General features: G+C 48.2%; 1 protein-coding gene across 4 annotated transcripts in view; it reads right to left on the bottom strand.

The window, feature by feature from the left end:
* LARGE1 (LARGE xylosyl- and glucuronyltransferase 1) overlaps positions 1-23,668 on the bottom strand; it is a 543,992-nt gene that overhangs the window by 387,750 nt on the left and 132,574 nt on the right. For all 4 annotated transcript variants that reach the window (XM_080810745.1, XM_080810744.1, XM_080810746.1 and 1 more), the window contains exon 2: positions 2,649-2,836. In XM_080810745.1, the coding sequence (XP_080666871.1) occupies positions 2,649-2,754 (106 nt within the window). In that variant the 5' untranslated portion in view covers positions 2,755-2,836. The remainder of the gene's footprint in view (positions 1-2,648; positions 2,837-23,668) is intronic.

Below are 23,668 nucleotides of genomic sequence, written 5' to 3'. Positions count from 1 at the left end.
GTGATTCGGTCCCAAGGGGAGGATTTATGATTAAGCATCATGTTGATAAATAGGGCACCTACACCCGGTCTGTGCAGGTCACCTCAGAGTATGATTGCCTCGATCCTCCCCATTTCCCGTCATCTATCTGCCCGTCTAATAAAATCATTCAAAGTCAAGGATCATGGTCACTCCATCCACCAGAGCTGGCCCAGACAGCATGATGGTGGAAAGCAGACTTCTAGCTGATATTAACCTATCGCTAAGCACAGTTGATTATGAATTCTCCACGCCACAGATCAATTCCCAGTCTCTTTTTTGGGAAACTCCACCACTCACCTTTGGGGGCCACCCATCCCCCATTCTGATTCCACATGTTTTAGGGACCCTCTCTCTACCCTATAACCAAAAATAGGCACAGGGCTCACAGCCTCCCCCAACCGCAGTAAACAACCTCTAGACGACATGTGACCAGGGATAATCCAATCCAAGGAAATATTGCACAATTAGGGGGAGAAGGAACTCTTTCTATAGGCACTGCTGAGGGTAAGTTGTAAGCTAAAACTTCTTCTATGTAGATAAAACTGCCTGAAAGAAACCATGGCAGAGAAAAGTAGAGCAAAGGGAAGGAGGGAGACTGAGCTACAAAAATATCATTGGAGCCCCTGGATCCAACCTTACCTGAAGCCTGTCCTACCTTTGAACTTATTGGTTTTGTTAGTTCCCAGGTTCCCTTGTTACCAAAATCATTTGGGTATCCATCAATGAGCGCAAATCAAAATTCTGCTCACAGCCTCCCAGAAAGGTCATGTGACACCTCGTCAAACCCTTGCCAAAGCCTGCTACCTCACTGAAGTCCCCATCTACAACATGGCATTGTGGTTAGCAACTCCAGATCTCAAGTCCAATAACCCAGATCCATCCTGACTGGGTCTGGGGCCTTGGACAGATCACTGTGGGACTTCTGCCTCACCATCTTCTTCTGTACCAACTACATGGGATTACCATCGAGAAAGAGTCAACACATGCAAAATCCTTGCAACCAAACCTGGCCTGCAGCAATGCCTGAAACACGATCATCCTCGTTACTGTTGTTATTATTCTTACACTGATAGGATCAGTACCCGTCCAGTTGTACTGGCAAAGTCAGTGTTTCCTGGTACCAGCCCTGGACCGGCACCGGGCACCCTCAACCTTCTTTTCCAAGGCTCTTCCATTGTTCCTGGCATAATGCTTCCTTCGGTCCCTTCTAGGATCAAGGGCAACTCACTTTCCTCCCTCTGATCTCTGCCAAAACTTACTGACCCACTGCCACAGCATAATTTACCCCATTTAGCGGATCAGATGGAAACTCTTCTACTCTGGGGAGGCATGGGACAGGGAAGTGACAGGCCCTTGCCTGCTCTGTAGGCACACAGTGCCACCTCGATCCTATGCAGCTGAGCAAACCTCAGGAAGGGAAGGGGAACTCCTACTTAAAAGGTTGGCCTGAGCTGTCAATAAAATTATGCATCAAGGTAATGCTGAAAAATCCAGTAGTGACACTCTCTCTCCCTCTCTAAAAAATGAAAATGTTTGAAAAAAAAGGGGATGGGGGGAGGAGTGTCCGACTCTCGATTTTGGCTCAGGTCATGGTCTCGGGGTTGTGGGGTTGAGCCCCACATGGGATTCTGCGCTCAGCATGGAGTCTGCTTGTCTCTCCCCTCCCCCTCTGCCCCTCCCCTCACTCTCTTTCTAAAAATGAATCAGTAAAATCTTTGGAGAAAAATAAAACACAGCAGTGACTTCCTTGAGATAGATCTTCACTGGGGATTTTTTTTTTTTTTAACCTCACTTATGGAGGCAAATCAAAAGACAGCGTCCTCCTCAACGCTGCCATCCCTTCCCTCCCTGAAGCTCAGAAAACCATCTCCAACCCTCGGAAGAGCGCACGGCTCGGGAAACTGCTGGCTGGAGGAAGGGTGGGTCTGGTCTCTTCTGCTGTTTCTGCACAGTGATGGGGACTGGCGTTCGTTTCTCTTTGTTTGGGGAGGGCAGCTCTTCTACAGCAGCCTGTCAGCGTGGCTGCGCATCTCTCGCACCCGCCCGGCTCCCACAACCGTCTCCCGTGGTGCCCTACATGTGGAGGCCCCAGGTTAACCCGTCCGCCGCCTCTAGGGCACCGTGCCCATCCAGATCTGCCATCACCGCCTTCCCCACTCCTGGCCCAGCAGAGGGGTTCAACACGAGCCGTAGCAATGGTGACAACAAAAGGTTCAATGTGTGAGTAAAGGCACAAACCTCAGAATGAACGAAACATCTGGTTTCCATGAACAGTGGAGTAATCCTTCCGGGGCCCCAACCTCTCACCCCTCATCGGCACAAAGATCAACATGCAAAGCTGGTCTCTGACCTGGGCGTCCCCTCCCACCACGCCACTGGACACAGGTGCACCTCGTTTTGCTTTCGTTTGCATTCTGTCCTCCTCCCTACCGACACCCCTCACCACCCATGCAAACCTAGCAAGTCTCAGCCTGCACCCGCGTGCAAGAGGGCGCCCATCTCCACCTGCTTCACGTGATGACAAGCTGGGATCAGGTGACCCGGAGGGGCTTTCTTAGGACTCCGGGACAGCCCATGTCCTCTGTCTTCCCTCCCTGTCCCACCCTGTGCGGAAGCCGCCTTCTTACCTTCCAAGCTCCCGGCGAACAGGTAAAGCCAGGTGATGGCTGGGATGCAGAGAACGGTCAGCGAGGCAGCCAGGAATTTCCGTCTCCCTCTGCAGATTCCCAGCATCCTCTCAGAAGTGGCAACCCCTAGTCCCAGCGCCGCTTCTCTGCCCGGAGCACGGGGTCCTCGGCCTCCCTCATAATACTTTCTGAAAGGAAGAGCAAAGAGGAAGGGCTGAGCACTGTAAAAGGACGAAAATTGCAAGGGAAAGGCATCCCAGAGATCCTGAAAGTATCTGGCTCCTTGGCGACTTCCTGCTGACCTTCTAGCCCAAGAGATGATGCCGCAGTCTTATATCTACCAGAACCACAACAGCTCCTTAGTAAATAAAGGATGATGAGAACTATGACATCTCTCCCTCCCCCTTCCCTCTCTCTCTTGCATGCACACACACACGCGCGCGCACACACACACACACACACACACAAGTATTTTAGAGCACAGATTTGTCTGAAGTCTGAACACACACACTTACTAAAAATGCATTTAGTTAGCGCCTTGTATGTACCAAGCGCTAACCGGGTGCTGTGTTTTCAAAAGCGACAGGAATGCGGGTTAGCGTAAAAGAACACAGTCTAACAAGAGAGACCAACGTAAAACATCCACGGGAACTCCAGAAATGCTGAGGACAGAGAATTGCACGGAACTCTGTGGGAAGACAAAGGAAGTTGCTGACCGATCCCCGGGCAGTCAAGAGGGCAGAACGGTTCCTGAGTTCGAGACACGGAGAGCTGGTGGAAGGCACCTGGGGCTGCCTGCCGGCGCACTCAGAGAGGAGGCTGGCTTGGCCGCAAGGTCACATGCAGGGAACTACACCCCGATCCTAGCCGATAACCTAAAAACACTCCTCAGGGACTCTTAATAGCTTCCACCTTGAACAGGGAGGAAGATGTTCAGAAAAGCACGGGAATGATTAAAACGCGCAGAAGACGGAGAGGAACAGATGACCTGTCACTAGCCTGCAGAGAGCCAGTCCTCGGGCCATGGAGAAGACTCGCTGAGACATGTCCAAGGAAGGTCAACCCACCTGCGGCAAAGGTCCAGAATCTTCCACCAGGGATCTGACCGGCAGCCATGTGCCTTACAAAGGAATTTAAAAAGTAACAGACCACGCAATTTCATTTCCACCTATCTCCTCTCTTTGAAGTCACACTGGCTGCCGGCGGAGCGAGGAGTCCACGTTCAGTCCACGGACAGGAGTCTGTTCCCAAAAGGAGCAGAACCCACCCCTGCAGCAGCTACACACGGCTTCCCACCCCCCGAGGACGGATGTCCGTGAAATTGCTGGTTTGGGTGTCCCTTGGGGTGTTCCCAGAGTATGTCCTTCCCTCTGCCATAACCCTTGACCCCATGAGACGATGGTCCGGTTGAACCGTCTGCCCTCCCCACCAGCCTGGGGGTTTCCGGGAGACAGACACCACTCACCGTGTGCTCCCCAAGACTGGGCATACCGTCTGTCACCTGCGGGCTGGGTGATAACCGCTGAACGAATCAGTGGGATCAGATCCTAACCCAAGGCGGCCCTGCCAAGCTTCAGGAGTCTGTGTTCAGCAAGTCCCTGGCAATGAACACCTAATGGAGCCAGTCTCAACGGTCAAGGCCAGACGGGCTTCCGCACCCACTCTGACACGATTTTCTAAAGGGCCCTCCTTTGAAACAGATGAATGACCACAGGGCTGGAGGGCGTGGACTAGCAAGGGAAACCAAACAAGCAAAATCGCTTTAAACAAAGCACGTTGATTGGAGAAAAGTCTCCCCACCCCCGGCCGGGGGAAGTTTTTCATTCTGGAGCTCGGGCAGCGAACCCCTCACACAATCTGAGTCACCAAGGATGGCCGTGGGTGAGGATCACCCCGACACGGGCCCATCTCGCAGGGGGAACAGGGGACAGGAGGCTATGCAGTTAGATCTGGATTCAAATCCAGTCCCACACCCCACTAGCTGTGACAGTGGCAAGCCCCCTGTCGCTGGGTAAGCTTCCTTTTGTTTCTCGAAAGCAATGCACTCTCTGTCGGAGGGTCTTAAGTGAGAGAGCCCTTGAGTAAGTGCCCAGCAAAGACCAATAGGGCGCGTGGCAGGGTGAGCCCCACCTCCTCCTGAGACAGAGGGTAGAGCAGCCCTGCTCAGGCTTTTCCAGAAAACAGATCACCATGCAATGGGTGATCTCAGCCTGAAGCATCCCTACGGGAATCTCCATTAGAAGACACCACCACGTTAAAATGGCCCTTTGTGGGTTTTGTTTTGTTCTGTTCTTGTTTTCTTTTTTTTTTTTAAAGAATTTATTTATTTATTTGACAGAGAGAGATCACAAGTAGGCAGGGAGGCAGACAGGGGGTGGGGGGAAGCAGGCTCCCCACTGAGCAGAAAGCCCGATGCGGGACTCGATCCCAGGACCCTGAGATCATGACCTGAGCTGAAGGCAGAGGCTTAACCCACTGAGCCACCCAGGCGCCCCGGCTTGTTCTGTTTTGCAGGTCACCTATAATAATAGTAGCAAAGACAACTAGCAGTAATAACCTATGAGGTAGGAACCAGTTTGCATCCCCATTTAATGGATGAGAAACCGAGGCCTCGAAAGACCAATTAGCCAAAGGTCATACACACCTAAGGCAGCGACACCTCAGGCTCTCCTCTCCCTAAGGAACTGAGTCTAACAACCTTTGCCAGGGGTCATTTTCCTTCTGGCCTAACCTAAATCCTTCATGTTGAGTCTTACGATTATTTTCTTCCCTGAGTCAAATATATTGCCACTGTTTGCTCTCATTCAAAAAAAAAAATGTTTAATAGAAAAAAAAAAAACTGGAAAGCCATTGGTGAATTTGGATTTCAGGGGAAACCAGGAATATTACATGGAGCTGAACTCAAGTGGCGTTAATATTTAAAAGCCTTTAAAAAAAAAAAACTCTTGAAGACACTTATTTTCCTCTTTTCCTCGCTCCATCTGCAAAAGTTAATTTCAACTGGCATAATTCGCCCAAAGTTTTAAAACAGAGTCTAGGGTGGCTTGCATTTTATGATAACACTGGAGTCTGAAATTAAACCCAGCAGGTAAAAAATATTCCTTCATGGATTTGACTTTTAAATGACACCTCTGTGCACTAAAAACACATTTTAAAGAAAAATCTCAATTTTCAACGGAGGCTACTCTAGGAAGTCAATACAGGAATCAACACAAGAAGGAAGGAAGGAAGAAACCAGAGGTGGGCTGGAAATTACCTCCCACACACGGGCAAATGTTGATGGATGACCTGGGTAAACCAGTCTGGAACCTGCTTTTGCCTGGTCAGGAGGAGACGAGACCCCTGGGTGAACAGATGGGGCGAAGAGTCATGGCTAAAATGCCCCTGCCTCAAACCCAACACCCAATTCCTTACCCAGGCTGGTCAATTTCTCCTACTAAAACATCTACTACTCCATCTGTCTTCTCCCATATGTCTCAACCAATGAAATTTACATTTATGCAAAACATTGCATGAGCCAGAAAGATTATCGTGATCAATTAAAGCCACAAAAACAGCATTCACAGCTGAAAGTAAATTGTGATTACAAGTATCCTTCAGTCCGACGTAATACACTGTATGTACATGAATAAATACCCAAATAAAACTACATACAAAAAAAGGTATAAAAGTTACAGGTTGGGGGGCGCCTGGGTGGCTCAGTGGCTTAAAGCCTCTGCCTTCGGCTCAGGTCATGATCCCAGGATCCTGGGATCAAGCGCTGCATCAGGCTCTCTGCTCAGTAGGGAGCCTGTTTCCTCCTCTCTCTCTCTGCCTGCCTCTCTGCCTACTTTTGATCTCTCTCTGTCAAATAAATAAATAAAATCTTTAAAAAAAAAAAAAAGTTACAGGTTGGGGCGCCTGGGTGGCTCATTGGGTTAAGCCTTTGCCTTTGGCTCAAGTCATGATCCCAGGGTCCTGGGATGGAGCCCCACATCGGGCTCTCTGCTCAGCAGGGAGCCTGCTTCCCCCTCTCTCTGCCTGCCTCTCTGCCTACTTGTGATCTCTCTCTGTCAAATAAATAAATAAAATCTTTAAAAAAAAATGAAGTTACAGGTTATCTCCAAGTATAGGATATGGATCACTTAAATATGTACTTTTCCCAGATTTTATACAAAAAATAGGTGTGGCTTTTATAATTTAAAAATATTTAGGAGTGCCTAGGTGGCTCAGGGGGTTAAGGCCTCTGCCTTTGGCTCAGGTCATGATCCCGGAGTTCTGGGATCAAGCCCCGCATCGGGCTCTCTGCTCAGCAGGGAGCCTGCTTCCTCCTCTCTCTCTGCCTGCCTCTCTGCCTACTTGTGATCTCTTTCTGCCAAATAAATAAATAAAATCTTTTAAAAAAAATTTAAAAACTTGAATTATCACGTCTTCTTGGTATGTTGCACATGATCCAAAATACTTCAGTGCTGACAGTGAAGAATACATGTGTTTGTTTCACTTTACATGCGAGGTGTAGTGATTTAAAATCTGTAGGATCCTCATTAAGAAAACACCCTCCAGGGGTGGCCAGCTACCATTTGAGAGACTCTACTCAGAAGCTCACATTCCAAATGTTGAACTGATCAACACTGGAGACTGTCCTTGTTTTTTTTGTTTTGTTTTGTTTTTTAAACTTTTTTTAAAAAGTCAGCTCCACGGCCTGTGTGGGGCTTGAACTCGCAACCCCATGCTTCACCAGCTGAGCCAGCCACGTGCCCCTGGAGATTGTCTTTTAATTAGCATCATTACAAATGAGTTTTCATGGGTGTTCAAGATGTATGAGTTGTCTAGAAATACTGCACACAAAGAGGGAATAAAGATCTAAGTATCCCCAAAAGAAACAAACAAAAAGTCTAAGGAAACTAATGGCCAAAACCCTTTAGAGCCAAACTCATGGGCAGGCAACAGAGCAGGGTCACCGACTGTAACTTTAAGATCGGGTGAATCCTATCAGTTCCATACTGCCATCCGAGTCTCTCAAGTGAACCTTTCTTGCAAGATGCTGTCCCAGTTCCTAAGAGGGCACAGGGCTGGCCCTCCCTGAGCTTCTAGTACAGGTCCTACAGCAGACAGACCCTCCCTAGATGTTAGCTTTGGTTTTTTTATTTGTACTATTACACCTCCCGCCTTTCCCGAGCCTCTCAAGCACAGCCTGACTCTCCAGCCATGCCTTTCCTCCTCTGCAGGACCTCCCGAGGAATTTCAAGTCCTTGCTGCTTCGGGCGGAACATCTCCCGACAAGTCTAGACCTGGAGGGGCTCCTCCCTTTGTTCTAAACTCCAAAGGCGGTCAGGAGCACATTCCTGATACATCACGGTCTTTGAATCATTTCCTGGCATTAATTTCTCTTCACTACACCAAACCCCCTTGAGGACCAAGGATCCAGGTCCTCTCGTGTTTGTTTTGAGCTTCTGCCTGAGACCAGCAGCTAAGCCCAGAGCTGACACTTAGCCATCTCCATCCGAAGTATGGTCCCTGAACCAACCAGCAGCAGCGGTAGCTCCTCTTGCCCGAAATGCAAGCCATCAGGTACCACCGCCACCCCTCCTCCAAGCGCCACAGATCAAAATCTGCATTTTAACAAGAACCCAGGGAATGCAAGGCCACATCACTGCGAGGCCTGTACTCTATTAAAGCACTGAGCAACTAGCCGGTTATTGATAAATAAAGCTGGCCTCCCCCCACTGCTATTGGTCCCCTCCCTCCCCTCTCACCTGCAGGGACTCGCCAGGGTGCTAGGGAGAACCGGCATGTCATGGACTTTGTTGACGGTCCCTTTTTTACAACAGCTCTCCAACAGATGGAAGGAGAGTTCCTAGAAGGAGAAGCGTCTTTTTCTACTGAAGCAGAAGCATCCTATGGACTCTGAGTGGCTCCGATGACCCCTCCTCAGCTCCCATCAAAAACACTGCTGACCCAAAGCTCCACCACCACCCACCGAGGCATCGCTATACCCACCTTGCAGACCAAGAGAGGCTGAGGACACTGACTTAGTTGTTGGAAACCCCAGGACTCAAATCCCAGTGCTTCCTGAGAAAACACAAAATCAGTTCCGGGCTACATGACACACCACTGACAACCAGTCTGTCTCCCCAGTCAGAGCACAACGCCTCGAGGGCAGGTGCTCTGTTTCGGCCACTGCTGTTTTCTTTGCTGCTAGCACACATCTAGCATGCAGGATGAGATCAGAAGGATTTACTGAACGGACCAATGACTATCTCAGTCACAGCCGGCCTCGTCCCTGATATGCATTATCATACAAACTACAAGTGTGACACAAGTGCCAGCCCACACCTTCCTCCCAAGCCCAACGATGGAATCCTGAGGAACTTCCGCTATAGGATCAGCGAATTCCTCTTTATCCTCCACTTTCCCTGGCTTCATTCCAGCTCTGCTCTTGCGGGAAAGGACAGCTGGACCCGGGATCACTGCTTTCCCCAAAGGAGAACCCCTTCGCCTACTCTCTCTCATGCAGACACCTAAGGGCTAGGAAGTGGGCCTCTGCCCTTCTAACTTCCAGGCATCTGCCCCCTCTTACTGGCCCTCCCTCTTCTGAAGACCGTGTTCCTCTGTGGTTCCCCATTATTCTCTGTCCTTGTCACTGTCACCTGGCAGAAGACCTCAGTGTCTACCACACTCTCTCTCACCTCTCCTCCCCAATTCCATGACAGTCCGTTGAAAACGTGTGCCGCTCCACCTGAACCAAATCTACATTCTAGAACTTGGTGTCACCCCAACCAAAAGCTCAAATGTCAATATCAAACCCCCGTCAGCCTTCCCAGGCTGTCATTACACAAATTCGTCACTGGCACCATGAACCCCAATCCACCACCGGCTTTCTTCATGGCTATCCACACCCAGCTCTAGATTTTCTTTATGCTTGCTCTCATTTGGCTGAAAGGCCATGATTCAGGATTGTAACCTCCTTCCTCGAGCACACACGGCCCCCTTGGCCCTCCTTCTCTCCAATTGTACTAACCTGGAAAAATCCACTCACGCAGAGAAGCACAACCATACGTGTTCACCATGGCTCTCCTTGGGAAGCCAAATGTTGGAGTAGGAAACCACTAATTTCGTTCCATTTAATCATGTCTGATCTCAAATGGGCAGTCAACTGCTAAGAGACACTATTACCTTTCTCTAGTAAACTCACTTTCTTATTACATGAAATATTTGTTTCATACATTCCCTTTACTTCTCAAGTCTTCTCTTTTCCGAATGGCAAATTCCAGGAGGGCTCCATGATTCAGCGTGGGATCTATGGTGTTTTCTCTCCCCAGGTGTGATCCCTCATTCTAATGTCCCGTGAGACCGTCTCCAGGCTGGTGCCTCCCACATTTTTGATCTCCAGCTCTGGCCTCTCCTCTGACCTCCAGATTCATGTGTACAAAGACCTTCCCCTACCACGTGTGCCGCAGACATTATTCCCAATATCCCCCTTCCCCACCCCCTTCTTCTCCAGAGCTTTCCACCTGCTTAAAGGGCACCATCATCTCCATCAAAGCTCAAACCAGACACCTGCGAGCCTTTCCCCATTCCTTACTCACTCCTCATCTTTTGTCAAATCTGGCCATCCTCAGATCCTGCCATTTTTACCTCTAAAACATGTATGCTATCCAATGAGACACCCACTTCTTTCCAGTTTTACTGCCACTATATAAATCCAAGCCACCATTGTCTCATGTGTGAACCCAGTGCAGTAGCCTCCTAACTAGGATCACACCGGAAATTATTCACCATTTCCCCCACAGCTCTCAAAATAAATGCCAAGCTCTCTGGCATGTCTGCAAGGATCTACGTGGCTTGACCTCTAGCCGCCTCTCGGTCATCATCTCTGGCCACTCGCCCTTTAATTCTCCTTGCCTCCAGCCATCCCAGCCCTCTCACTTTTCTAGAATGCACCTCAGGGCCTTTGCCAAGTGTGTTCCCTCTGTCTGGAATGCTTATTACTCTGCTTTTTGCTAGGCAAAGGGCTTCTGATTCTTCAAGCCGAGGTCTTGAGTGCGGTCGACTCAGAGAGGTCTTCTCAGATGGCCCTCAGCCCAAGGGCCCCTCCTTCGCTCCATCTGTCACCATGCTCTGGCCGCCGCCTCTACTGTCCTCCTCAAACTCTGGCATGATAAAATTACCTGAGGGATTAGTTATTTAACGGCTGCCTCTCTCACTAGATTTCAGTCTCCCCTTGGGCAAAAATGGCTGCTTTACATTCAGTGCACGCCCAGGCACACAGAAGGCATTCCTTAAAGGGAGGAAGGAGCCAGTGAAGGCATACTGCCGGACAGCTTCAACCACCAGATACCTTGTAGCCCTACTACTGTTGTTTTGATAAGCCCTTTCCACACGAAAGTTCGCCATCTTACTGCCTGACCCTCTAATGTCTATAATAAGAGAAACAGAATCCACACAGCATCCTGGATAGGTCCCTACAGCTGGGGCGAACCCTGCTGAGCCCCTCTGGAACATCTGAGGTCACTTGACAAGTTCACTTTGGTAATTATCTCTCCTTTCTCTGCTTCACAAGAAAGAACACACAAGGCGGGGCGGGGTGGGGGGAGCTGGCCTCTCCCTCAGAGTCTGGGGTTCCCCTCCTAGGTCTACCCCACAGATGCTTTCTTTCTCACTCTCTTCTCTGCACATCAGGGCCCAACGCATCTCCCTCCTGGACATGATCTTGAGCTTGTCAAAATGGCACTCCCGATTCCTTTTCTCCTTCAGAGAATGGCATTTGGCCTTGGGGCACTGTTTAAAAATCATGTGAACCGTAAGAGTAAAAGCTACATGCAGTATGTTTTGGAACAAGCACTGAAATCTTGAATTCACCAAGTTCTAAAGGACTCTAAGGGCCCATTTCTGCCAACTTGGTTTGTCTTGGTCCCACTGTGAAGTCCAATCCTCCTGCTGCAGGGAAACATGTCCTTTTGCTCTCAGAACCACCGTGATATCCTGGATCAAGGGCAGAGGTCTCACTAAGGTCTCCGAGCCAGTCGCCAATCACCCATTTCACACAACTTCGCAGTCAGGACATGCCACGTCCTGACTGAGCTTTGCCATCTTGTCTCCGTGATGTTCACAGAGAGCTCCAAGGCAAGGTCTGCATTTGATGTGAGCCTCACAGCATTACAGAGGACGGGGGAGTCAGGACCTGGGTTCAAATATCAGCTCTGCACATTGGCTGTAGGATCTCAACAAGTCATTCGATATCCCAGAGGCTCCCATCCCTGTTGGTGGAAGGCCATGGCAACATCAAGCACTCATGACTGTTGAAAGGATTGAGGGAGATCAAAAGAATCTCCGAAATAAGATTACACTGCAACGAGATGCTAGAGTGGTATTTTTTTAAAAAGATTTTATTTATCTGACAGAGAGAGAAATCACAAGTAGGCAGAGAAGCAGGCAGAGACCGAAGGGAAGCAGGCTCCCCACTGAGCAGGGAGCCCGATGCGGGGCTCCATCCCAGGACCCTGAGATCATGACCTGACCTGAAGGCAGAGGCTTGAGCCACCCAGGTGCCCCTAGAGTAGTATTAATAACATTAAATTAGTTGGATTTCAGCTGCTTGACCAATCAAACTCCAAGGCCTACCAAGTAGTTAGAAGGGCGTCTTAACCCATGTGGGCTGCTTTGGAAAAATACCATAGACTGGGTGGCTTAAACAACAAACATTTATTTCTGACAGTTCTGGAGGATAGAAGGCCAAGACCCGTGTGGTAGAATATTCGGTGTCCAGCGAGAGCCCACCTCCCGTGTCCGCACATGGCAGGAAATGCAATGGGGTCGCTTTTATAAAGGCAGGGCCCCGTTCACAAGGGCTCCACCTGCGTGACCCAATCACCTCCCACCCAGGACTTCACCTCCTAATAGCATTGCACTGGGGGGTTGGGATTCAACACGTGGATTTTAGGGGGACACGAACATCCAGACCATAACTAAGGAGGGGAGGACTGTGACAAATATGGCTGTGTCCTGCTCCTGCCTCGAGATGGCATATACTGTAAAAGGGGAAAACACCCTAACATCTCCGGGGGGGATGGGGGAGACATAAACTGTGCAGAAAACATTATTCAAAGAGTATCGCCTTTTTTTTAAAGGGGCCATTTCTGTTCGTTAAAAAGGAATTGCCCCATGAAGCCAATTATAACTCAGAACTCGGTGCCAGGAAATGATTCTCTCGCGAAGAACCAAACCAATAAGCTTCCTTGGACAAGACACAGCTACGCTTACAAAACTCGTCCTCTTTTCCACAGCCACCTTCGAAAAAGGCAAAAAGAAGTAAGGGAAGTTCATTTCAATACCAGATTTTATTTAGCCTAGCGTGTCTAAAATATTGGCATTTTAACACGTCACCAGTATAAAATATAACTGAAGAGAGCTCACTCTTTTTCTCGTGCTAAGTCTTCAAGATCCAGAGTGCGCCTACTGGGAACAGCTCCGCTCAGTCCCAATGAGCCACGTGTCAAGCACTCCAGAGCCACGTGCGGAACCGTCCAGGTGAGCTGGTTGTGAGCATGTGCGTCATACTGTTTCGGGAGGCAACTGTGGCTACAGGCCGGAGGCCAAGCTGGAGCAGAGGGTCCAGGAGGAACCCAGGCTGGAGAGAGGGCAGCCTGAGTGGGTGACGGTGGAACGAGAGAGGACTAGATTTTTACCGGACGTGAGTGCATGTGAGAAGGGAGACAACACGTGTGTGCTAATGAGGGTGCCAAGCTCCATATGGACATTCCACGTAGTCTTAACTCACTCAGTCTTTACAACCAAGCTATGCAACCCCAATTTGCAGGTAAGGGCACTAAGGGCTCAAAAGGGTGAGTGACTCAGGTTGCAGAGCTGGGGGAAGGGGGGAGTAGGGGGGTGCCTGGGGTTAACCCCAAGACTCCTGACTTCAGATCCAATGTGTTTTTGCTCCACATGACATTAAAGGCCACAGCCCACCCACGTCACACCTTTTGATACAGGACCAGCACCTGGATGAAGGATGCCGTGTCCTTCACATTGCCTTGCTGTGACTTCTTCTTCCTCCTGGTCTAACTCCCTCTTATCTTCATGGTGAGCCTCGAAGACAAGGGTTCTCAATTGGGGGGTCATTTTGTCCCCTCCTCCACCCAGGAGCACTCAGCAATGTCAAGAGACATTTTTGATAGTCAAGACTGGAGAGAATGGGGTGCTCCTAGCATCTAGGGGCCCAGGAAGTACTGCACATTCGCTGTGGCCATCATCCTCCAAAGCCACCCCGCTTGGCCTGGGCGGTGGGGAGGTGAGCTGATCTGCACCCCAGGACCTTAATTTCCACACCTCCCATCATGCCATACAACCCGGATTCTGCTTGTACATGGCAGGAACTCAAGTTTCATAGAGACGTCAACAGGCGGGCGGTGTGAACATCCCTTCTAGCACGGGGCTCTCTCTGAGCTGAGACAGGTGGAGGAGCAAAAAAGAGGAAAAGACTCGAGAAACAATCAAAAATTTCCACTTACGATATTAACCTCTTTCAACAATGCACCGCCAAACAGATCTTTAATGCAAATTGATCTTTCCCAGGGATACGCGCTTTTCCTGGGGTCAGACTACAGCTCCTGGAAGGCTGATTTTTATGTTTTTGTTCTGAATGTTAAATCAGCGCTTAATCATATCCATGAGGCTACCCATTGGAGTGTTTTGGTCTTCGTTCTTTTGATTTTCACTCTGGGAAGGGATGATTTAAGCAGGCATGCCTCCCATTTCCATTCTGCTTAAGCAAACACTCATGAGCATTTATCAAGGGCGGAGACTGCGAAATGCACTCCAGTCTTCCCAACTGCTGAATGAGCACGTGTCTAACTTGCAGAGTCTACGTGCAGAGTCATAGGCCATTTCAAGGCCTCTGGAGAGTTTATGTAAATCTCTCGTGGCAAATGGTAAGAAGGTAGCTATTTCTTTACCTTCTCTTGACTCCCCAACTTCCATCCCCATTCTACCTGCACGTGTTTACTGAGCACACACTCTCTCCCAGACACGGGCCTTGGGGCTGAGGTTAAGAGAAGGATACAACAGGGTCCCTGCCCGTTAGTAGACCTGTAAGAGTGTAGGGGACAGACACCAACACCGTGAACAGGAGCACAGGACAGGCCCAGGGAAACAGGTCTCTCGGGGGGAAACATCTGGGCTGGGCCAAGGGAGGAGGGCCCAATTCAAAAGGCTGGCAAGGAAAGGGAAGTCTCTCCTGGCAGAGGGAGCCACCCAGGAAAGTGCGAGGGCATGTCTGGGATCAGGGAACGGCAGCCAACCTCTCCTTCCAGGCTCAGGTTCAGGAGGGTGATGGGTGGAGAGGAATGAGCCTGGAGGGCCTTGAAAGCCAAGGGAAGGAGAACTTGGACTTCATCCTACAGCCCCCTCAGGAGCTACTGAGCAACAATTACAGCATCTTGGTTAAGAAAACCCACAACTCTGAGAGTGATGTGAATTCTGGGGCAGGCGAAGAAGAAAGGGGCTCCCAGAGGCCAACCTGAAGGCCTCTGGTGGCAGACCCAGCTGGGGACCACCCCAATAGCTGTGTCCTTGTTTGGGCAACATTTCTGTTAACACAATGCTAAGTTGGTCCATAAGTGGGTACAATGGACTGAATGTTTGTGTTCCCCCAAAATGTGTATGTTGAGATTCTAATCCCCAGTATGATGGTCTCAGGAGGTAGGGCCTTTGGGAGGTAATTAGGTCACAAGGGTGGAGCCCATGAATGGGACTCATATCCTCATTAAAGGGACTCTTTCCATCAGGAGAGGATACAGGAAGTCAGCGACCTGTAATTCGGAAGAGTCCCCTCTCCAAGACCTGCCCATGCCAACAGCCTGATCTCAGATATCCGACTTCCAGAAGAGTGAGAAATAAATCTCTGTAGTCTGTACACAGCCATCCAGCCTGTGCACTGTCCCAGCAGCCGTCGTGGACTAAGACAGCCAGGCAGCACTATGCTGAGGGATGTGCCTCTGGCTACAAGGCTGTTAGTCATGACTGGTCTCAGAGTGCTAGAAGCGACATGACTCTCCTCTGCCACAGACTGGTTTGAGGATGGCCTGTGACCCAGTCCTGTGCCACCAAAGCCACAGGAGGGAAAGTGTCATGAAGAAAATTCCTCTTTCAGACAGATAGAAACCTTATTTGTCTCAGATCACAGAGGCAACACTTGACGCCTCCTGATTTCAAGATGTCTGAGCTACACTGTGATGGCTCCCAAGGGTGACATCTGGACTCTGTTCCATGGTCCCCTGTTGTGGGCCACAGAAATATCCTTGCGACTAAAGAAGAATGATTTTTTTTTCTTTTTACTGAGGTAGGATTCTCATAACATAAAATTAAACTTAAAAAAAAAAAAAGACTTTTTTTCTTAGAGAGAGAGAGAGTGAGTAAGGGAGCATGAGAGGGAAGGGTTGATAGAGAGGGAGAAAAAATCTCAAGCAGACTCTGCACTGAGTCCAGAGCCTGATGTGGGGCTCAATCTCACGACCATTAGCTCATGACCTGAACCTAAACCAAGAGTCAGACGCTTGACCGACAGTACCACCCAGGCGCCCCTAAAATGAACCATTTTAACAACACATAATTCAGTGGTATCTACTGCATTCACAGAGTTGTGCAACCCACACCTTGATCTAATTCCAAAAAACTGTCATTACTCCAAAAGAAAATCCCATACCATTAAGCAATTACTCTCCATTTTCCCTTCCCCAGGCCCTTAACAGCCACCACTTTGCTTTCTGTCTCTATGGGTTCACACATCCTGGATATTTCATATAAGTGAAACCATGTTCAGCCTTTGGTATCTGGCTTCTCTCATCTAGCATAATGTATCTGTGGTTCTAGCATCTGTGAATCTAACGTTCTAGCATCACTGGCACATCACTCCTTTGTATGGCTGCATAATATTCCATTGCATGGACAGACACATTGCCAATCCATTCATCGGTGGATGGACATCTGGATTGTTTCCATCTTTGGGTAATTCTGAATTGTGCAACTATAAATACTTGTGCACAGTACTTTTTCGAGAAGAGCGGCTTTTCTTAAGGATATTGAAATCCTTCTGTTCTATGCATTTAAGGAAATCTATTATTGTGAATGATTTTAAATGTCTAGAACCTCAGACTTGGGAGCTCAAGCAGTAAAAGCAATTTAGCATCTACTATGCAGCTGGGTCTATACTGGGTACTGGACAACATTTCCATCTCATTCAACCCTCCAGGCTCCTTCTTTTTTTTTTTAAAGAAAAGATTTATTTATTTTAGAGAGAGAGTGTGCACATGTGCAAGCAGTGGGCGGGGCATAGGGAGAAGGAGAGAGAGGGAATCTCAAGCACATGCCCCACTGAGCACGGAGCCCCACAAAGGCCTTGATCTCATGACCCTGAGATCATGACCTGATCTGAAACCAAGGGTTGGACACTTAACCCACTGAGCCACCCAGGCGACCCAACCCTCAAGTCTCCTAACATGTGTGTCATTGGTCTACTGCAGAGATGAGAAAACCATGGCTCAGTGTGGGTTAAATGCCACACCACACACGTCACACATGTGACACGGGGTAGAACCGGGATTAGACATGGTGCAGAAGTGCCCGGTGTGTTTTCTGGCACAATTATGATGAATGTCGATGAACAAATATGAACGAATGAATCAGGCTCCAGTTAATTCACCAAGTACCTAGTGGCAGTTTGATCATTAAAAAGCAAAAGAAGTTGGAGGAGTAGGAAGGTAGGTACAGGCTAATATTTACTGTTTCCCCTCTCATAACTCAGTGCACTTTTATGGCATGAAATGCTCCGTGGGTGGCTGGATTCGTTTCCTGGAACTGCTGGAACAAAGTTCCATAAACTGGGTGGATTAGCAGAAATGTGGGCCCTCACAGTTCTGGTGGCTAGAAGTCCAAGCCTGTGGCCCGAGCACGGTATATGCCCTCTGAGGGCTCTAAGGGAGGGCCTGTCCCAGGCCCCCCTCTGAGCCTCTGGTGGTCCCTTGGCTTATGGCTGCACAAGCCCCGGATTCGCTAGGCATGTCCCTGTGTGAGTATCTGGGCCTAAATGTCCCCTTTCATAAGGACAACAGTCACACTTGATTAGGGCCCAACTAATCCAGGATGATCTCATTCTAACTAATTATACCTGCAATGACCCTATTTCCAAATAAGGACATATTCTGAGGTATTCAGGGTTAAGATTTTAGCACATGAATTTGGGGGGAGGGTGGGGGTAACAGATAAAATTCAGCCAGCAACAGTTAACCTCACCATTGCCCAAAAGTCAAGGGAAAAAAACCACCATGAAAGTAGAGAGTCAGGAAGAGGCATTTCAGTCCTATGGGGTCAGGGATCCCCTGTCCGCAGAGGCCACCTGTCAGAGAGCAGCAAGACTGACTCAGTGCTGCCGGAGGAAGGCCAGGACGGCCTGGACCTACCACGGGTCTCAACCTTCTGGATGATGTGAAAGAAAGAGCATGAAACCAAGCCACAGGAAACCCAATCCTGCTCAACCAGCAACTCACACCGTGACTTGACCAGAAAGTCACGTTCTCTGGGCCTCAGCATCCAATGACAATCAATGCCGCTTCCCTAACGGATCCCTCCCACCCAAAAGGCATCTGCTTGTCAGTTCCAAGGCCATCAGGAGTTATAAAGCCCTCCTCTGAGAGGGTACAGAATTCTTCACAGCGTCTAACAACCTCTTACTGTCCTAGCTCCAGGAAGGGACCTCCAGCTAGTGGTCCTGCCCCCTTTAAAGGTAGCGATGAAATCTCAGGCCTCCGGGCTTCATTAAAAAAAAAAAAAACAATCTAAGTATTCCGATGTATCTCATTCACTGAAGCCGTCAGACCGATGTAGCACATAGAGTGAGCTAGTTACTGAGTTCATTAGTAGTGGCGCTGTCAGAAGAACCTAATCGCGGAGATAACACACAAAGCCGTCCCCGTCTTAGAAGTCAGCTAAACGCTTTCCATTTTTATCACCCAATTCATAACCGTGCTGTCCGGCTTTAAGGATCAATAGCCTGGTGGTTTTGGTTTCCACTAAATTCGTCTTCGTTCGGACGTTTTTCATTTCCCCTGCCCCTCGAAGAGAGCAGAATAAGGTAAATGGCTCCTCTCGTGGCATTTGTTTTTCCAAATCTATAATTTCGCACTGACATGTTCCACACACCAGGGAAGGCCAAGGGGGACAGGAAGCAGCTCTAGATCAAGATCTAAGATCATCCTGAGATAAAGAAGCTTCAAACTGGGATCACGTGGGATGACGGATTTAACAAGTTTCGTGTCGGCGAATGCCAACTGGTCTACCAACACCGACCGCTGAGCCCGTCACTCACCTAGAAAAGCACTGTTCTCTTAACACCCAGTGCCAAATCCCGGGCTAATTTACATGCATGATCTCATCAGTCCTCACAAGACAGCTGCCTGCAAAAACGCCTCTGTCGGATACACATGCACACAACACATATAACGTATTTACGTCCTTTTACACGGACCTAGCACACTGAGACTAAAAATGGAAAGCAACGCCAGCTCGGGAGATAACAGAAAGCAGTGAGAAACTTAAGGAACAAGCACATAATGAAAGCCAATCAATATAAACATGCTTAGACTCAAAATCACTGAGGTTAAGCTAAATGAGAAGTTGGGCCAGGGTGTGGTTCTCAAGTTCCATGCCAGTCATCTCAACGTGGAAACGGGGAGGCTCAAAGACATGCCCAAAAGATATCCAGAAAGAAAAGGACAGAGTGAAGTCCGGACATTCGTCCTGGGTCCTTTTCTTGTCCCACTGCTTTTATCTTCTTTGTCGTCTTCAAATCAACAGATATTTTAAGAAATATTTAAAGGACCTACTCAATGTGGAAAGCTTCAGGATTGGGGAAGCATTCAAGATGGGCGGTGGGGGAAGAAAAAGACCCTTCAAGAAACTCCCAGCCCGAATCCAGAGAAACACAGAGTGTCTAGCTGGGGCTCCTGGAACAGGGGAAAGGGGAAACTGCTAATGAGTATGTGGTTTCTTTTGGGGCCTGGAATGAAACAGGAGTGACAGTCACGCAATCTTGTGAATTACACTAAAACCACTGACTTGTACACTCTAACAGAGTAAAACTTACGGTATATAAACTACGCCTCCTTTGAAAAAATGATCAGTGACATCGGAACAATTAGGGCTTAATAACACAGACTAGCCCCTACCAAGATAAAGAATCAAGATGTTAAAAAAAAAAAAAAGGGGCGCCTGGGTGGCTCAGTGGGTTAAAGCCTCTGCCTTCGGCTCAGGTCATGATCTCAGGGTCCTGGGATCGAGCCCCACATTGGGCTCTCTGCTCGGCGGGGAGCCTGCTTCCTCCTCTCTCTCTCTCTGCCTGCCTCTCTGCCTACTTGTGATCTTTCCTCTGTCAAATAAATAAATAAAATTATTTATTAAAAAAAAAAAAAGAAAAGAAAAGAAAAGAAAAAGAAAAAGATTCTACCAGTCACCCTTATGTATCCCGAATAATTTCTAGAAATAAGCATGTCAGCCCACAACAGCTCTTTATCTCACTGGATCTACACAATCACCCTGTGACACAAATACGCTTGTCCCCAGATTACAGATAAAAAACGAAGTCTCCCAAAAGTCAAGAGATCTCCTCATGATTGTACAAGGGGGCAAACACCTGTCTCCTCTATCTGCTGTCATAGTGCTTCACAAAATACATGGTACTAAGTTAGTCCGGATCTCTCTCACCAGAGAACGAGCCGCTATAAGCAGGGACTATATTTTGAAAAGAACAAGTCTGGAAGACTACTTTTGAGATTTACTGGAAGGCAGACCAGGGCCAGGGAATGGGAAACAGAGAAGGTTGAGAACTGAGTTTCCGTGAAAAGAGGGAGAGGCATCTGTCTACTAGAGGTAGTCCAGGCAGAAGGGCTTTAATTCCTGTTCATTGAATCAGACAAATATCCCCAGAGGCCTGCTTGTGCCTGAGAAACGGTGCTTACTGTCCAGCTGGGGAGAGGCCCATGGTCACACAAGAAGATGACAGCAGCCTTGGTGCCACCACGGGATTCTGACAGTTCGTGTTGAGAAGTGGCTCCAAGTCCCCTGGGGGGTATTGATCACCAGGCTCTGTGGGAAGTCATGGGCAAGAAAGGGCAGGGCGGGTGAGGACAGAGTCTTCTTTCATCGGTGGATGGTAAAGACGACGTGTGGGCTCAAAAGGAACTTCAAAGTCGCTAAAACGAATCAATACGGAGCCGCTAAGACGATCTTCCACTTTATTCTTCCTCTTCTCTCCTTTCGTGCGTGCCAACTCATGACAACCTCCCATCCGTCCTGCAAGGGGCCAACTCTTCGGGGAAGCTTGACCCAGACTCCTCTGAGCCACCTGCCCCCCAAGACTCTGTGTCATTAGAATCTTTTTTTTTTTTTTCTGTTTTAACAATTGCAACAATGGTTCTATCGCTGATAAATATGACGACTAGGAGTAGTATTTTCTATCACATTCCAAGCAACAGATGCGTACCAAGCACTGCGTTTTAAGTGCTTTGCATGCAGGGTCTTACTGAAATCCAACCCTGTAAACTAGGTAATACTATCCCCATTTTCTAGAAAAGGAAACTGAGCAATCCATCCCATGTCACCAGGCCAGTAAGTCACAGAGCCAGAATGGCCACCCAGCCATCTGACTCCAGCACATCCATTTTCCACCTCCCGTGTACACAGCAGGATCACTGGCCATTACCGAAAGAAATTCTGAACTTTCTTCTAAATGTGAAGGAATGCAAATCAGCGGTAAAGATTTCCAGCGTCCTGATGTGCTCCTTGAACTACCTCAGAGTTTAGGTATTCCAATGCGCAATTAAATAATAAGTTGAAAACTCACAATGAAGGTGGCATTCACCTCTCCGAGAAGCCTGTCCTTCTGTTTTCAGGAGAGAGTTGCAGGTACTATGAAGCCAAATGAACCTTTTTCTTATCTGCATGTGTATACATAGAAACGTACCTGTATATCCACGTACACACAATTACACACACACAGACACACATCATCTATAGCTCATTCACACCTGAAAATAATACACATACGATTGCTATATAATGTAGATACACGCAGTATAGATACTAAGCATAGAGACAGGTATGCACACATCTGTGTACAAATGTGTACACCATTTTATTTTACTATCCATTTAATGAAGTAGTAAACTGGGGCACGCGGGTGTTAAACAACATGACCAAGCCCCTCGATGAGTAACCAACTGGTCAATCCATACTTCACACACACACCTGGCACTCCTGTTCATATACCACACCTACAGATTCTAGAACAGCTGCTGTGTGTGAGGTCCACCGGGCTGATGACTAACACCACGCAAGTAACAAAAGCTCGAAGAAAGCTTCATTTCCACAAACCTCGGAGAAGCTGAAAACTGAAAACCTAGAAAACCCGTGCCAGGTGGGAGGAAAAAAAAAAAAAATGCAAGCCCTGATCGGTTCTTGTTTACAAATACTTTTAAGCTGTCAAACCAAATGAGCTTGTCTGCCGGATGAGATCCCAATTTTCTAAGTTCATTAGCGGCGGATGAACAGAAAGGGTCACCGTGGTGATTTCATCATTTGGCCCCAAATCTTGTCAAAGCCACTTAAAAAATAAATAAATAAATAAATAAATAAAATCCAAGCTGCCAGGAGAGAAAGGAAATACTGTTTGATTCAATTTGGGCACTATTTCTGTGCAAACACGTCGGAGATATTTACAGACACGCTGCTGAGTCGCACAACCAGGGCAGGGTGGCATCGGAAACAAAAAGAAGGGAGAAGGGCCCGGGATGTTTCAAGTACCCCGAGCTCCCAGCCACTGGCAACAATACATTGCCTGTAGGGCGACTCTGACTGCTTCTCTCTCCCTCTTTTTTTTTTTTTCCAAATCCTGTAGGTATGCCAAAAACATGCCTTTAGATTCTAAAACTCAGAATCATTAGGAAATGAGGAATTTTTTCAAGAAGCCTGTCGTCTTGGGCTAAGTAGGGTGCACCGTTCAGAGGTCAGGAAGATGGGAAGGTGGCTTTCCAAGTTCTAGTAAGGTGCCTTGCTAGGAGAAAATTTTTTTATGGTTGCCTTCATTTTAGAATGTAGAGGAACACCAAGGTTCTTACTCAAGTGTATTCGTCAGAATAATAAAACATCCCCAGCATATCTCCCTCCAAACTGCCCCACTGTAAGCTCTTGGGGGAAGATTCAATATTGCTACCCCAGGGCACCTGGGTGTCTCAGTGGGTTAAGCCTCTGCCTTCAGCTCAGGTCATGATCTCAGGGTCCTGGTATCGAGTCCTGCATCGGCTCTCTGCTCAGCAGGGAGCCTGCTTCCTCCTCTCTCTCTGCCTGCCTCTCTGCCTACTTGTGATCTCTGCCTGTCAAATAAATAAATAAAATTTAAAAAAATATATTGCTACTCAACAGTCAAAGGGCACTTTTCTTTGAGGAATGAGTCACATTCAGTTAGTTACAGCCCTTGGAATCCCACTTCCTATCAGGCCCTTATAGAGGCACCGCAGAGGGAGGGTCGAGGCCTAACTCCGTCCCCACTCCCTCCAGAGGGTCTTGGAGTATTCTCCTCCTTCTAGATCCTTCTGATCCTTGACATTCCCTTCAGCTCTCAATTCTCACATCCCCCGGGAATATCCTCCTTCCTTACATTTACCAGCTTTACAACCTATACTTACTTGGAAGGTTATTTTATTAATGTTCCCCTTACCCTCTAGAGTACATGCTCCATGAGTACAAGGCTTGCTTCTAAGTAAGTAATATACTCTACTTTCAACTGATGGCTGATATGATTTTTTTTCACCCAATTTTAAATAGGAACTAGAGAAGATCTTTGAAACCCCTGATTTATTGCTTAAACCAAACCTCTGGAAAAGTGCGGGAGAGGCAAAGTTCCTGGGAATAAGGGGTCCTACGTAGGCTCCTGACCTTAAACCAAGAGGTGATGTTGTTCATCTTTGGCAAGAACTGAGGGCAGGTGGAGA

Source organism: Martes martes, assembly GCF_963455335.1.
Source record: "Martes martes genome assembly, chromosome: 8".
NCBI lineage: Eukaryota > Metazoa > Chordata > Mammalia > Carnivora > Mustelidae > Martes > Martes martes.
The sequence above is the reverse complement of the archived record's forward strand: the minus strand, read 5'-3'. Positions and strand labels throughout refer to the sequence as shown.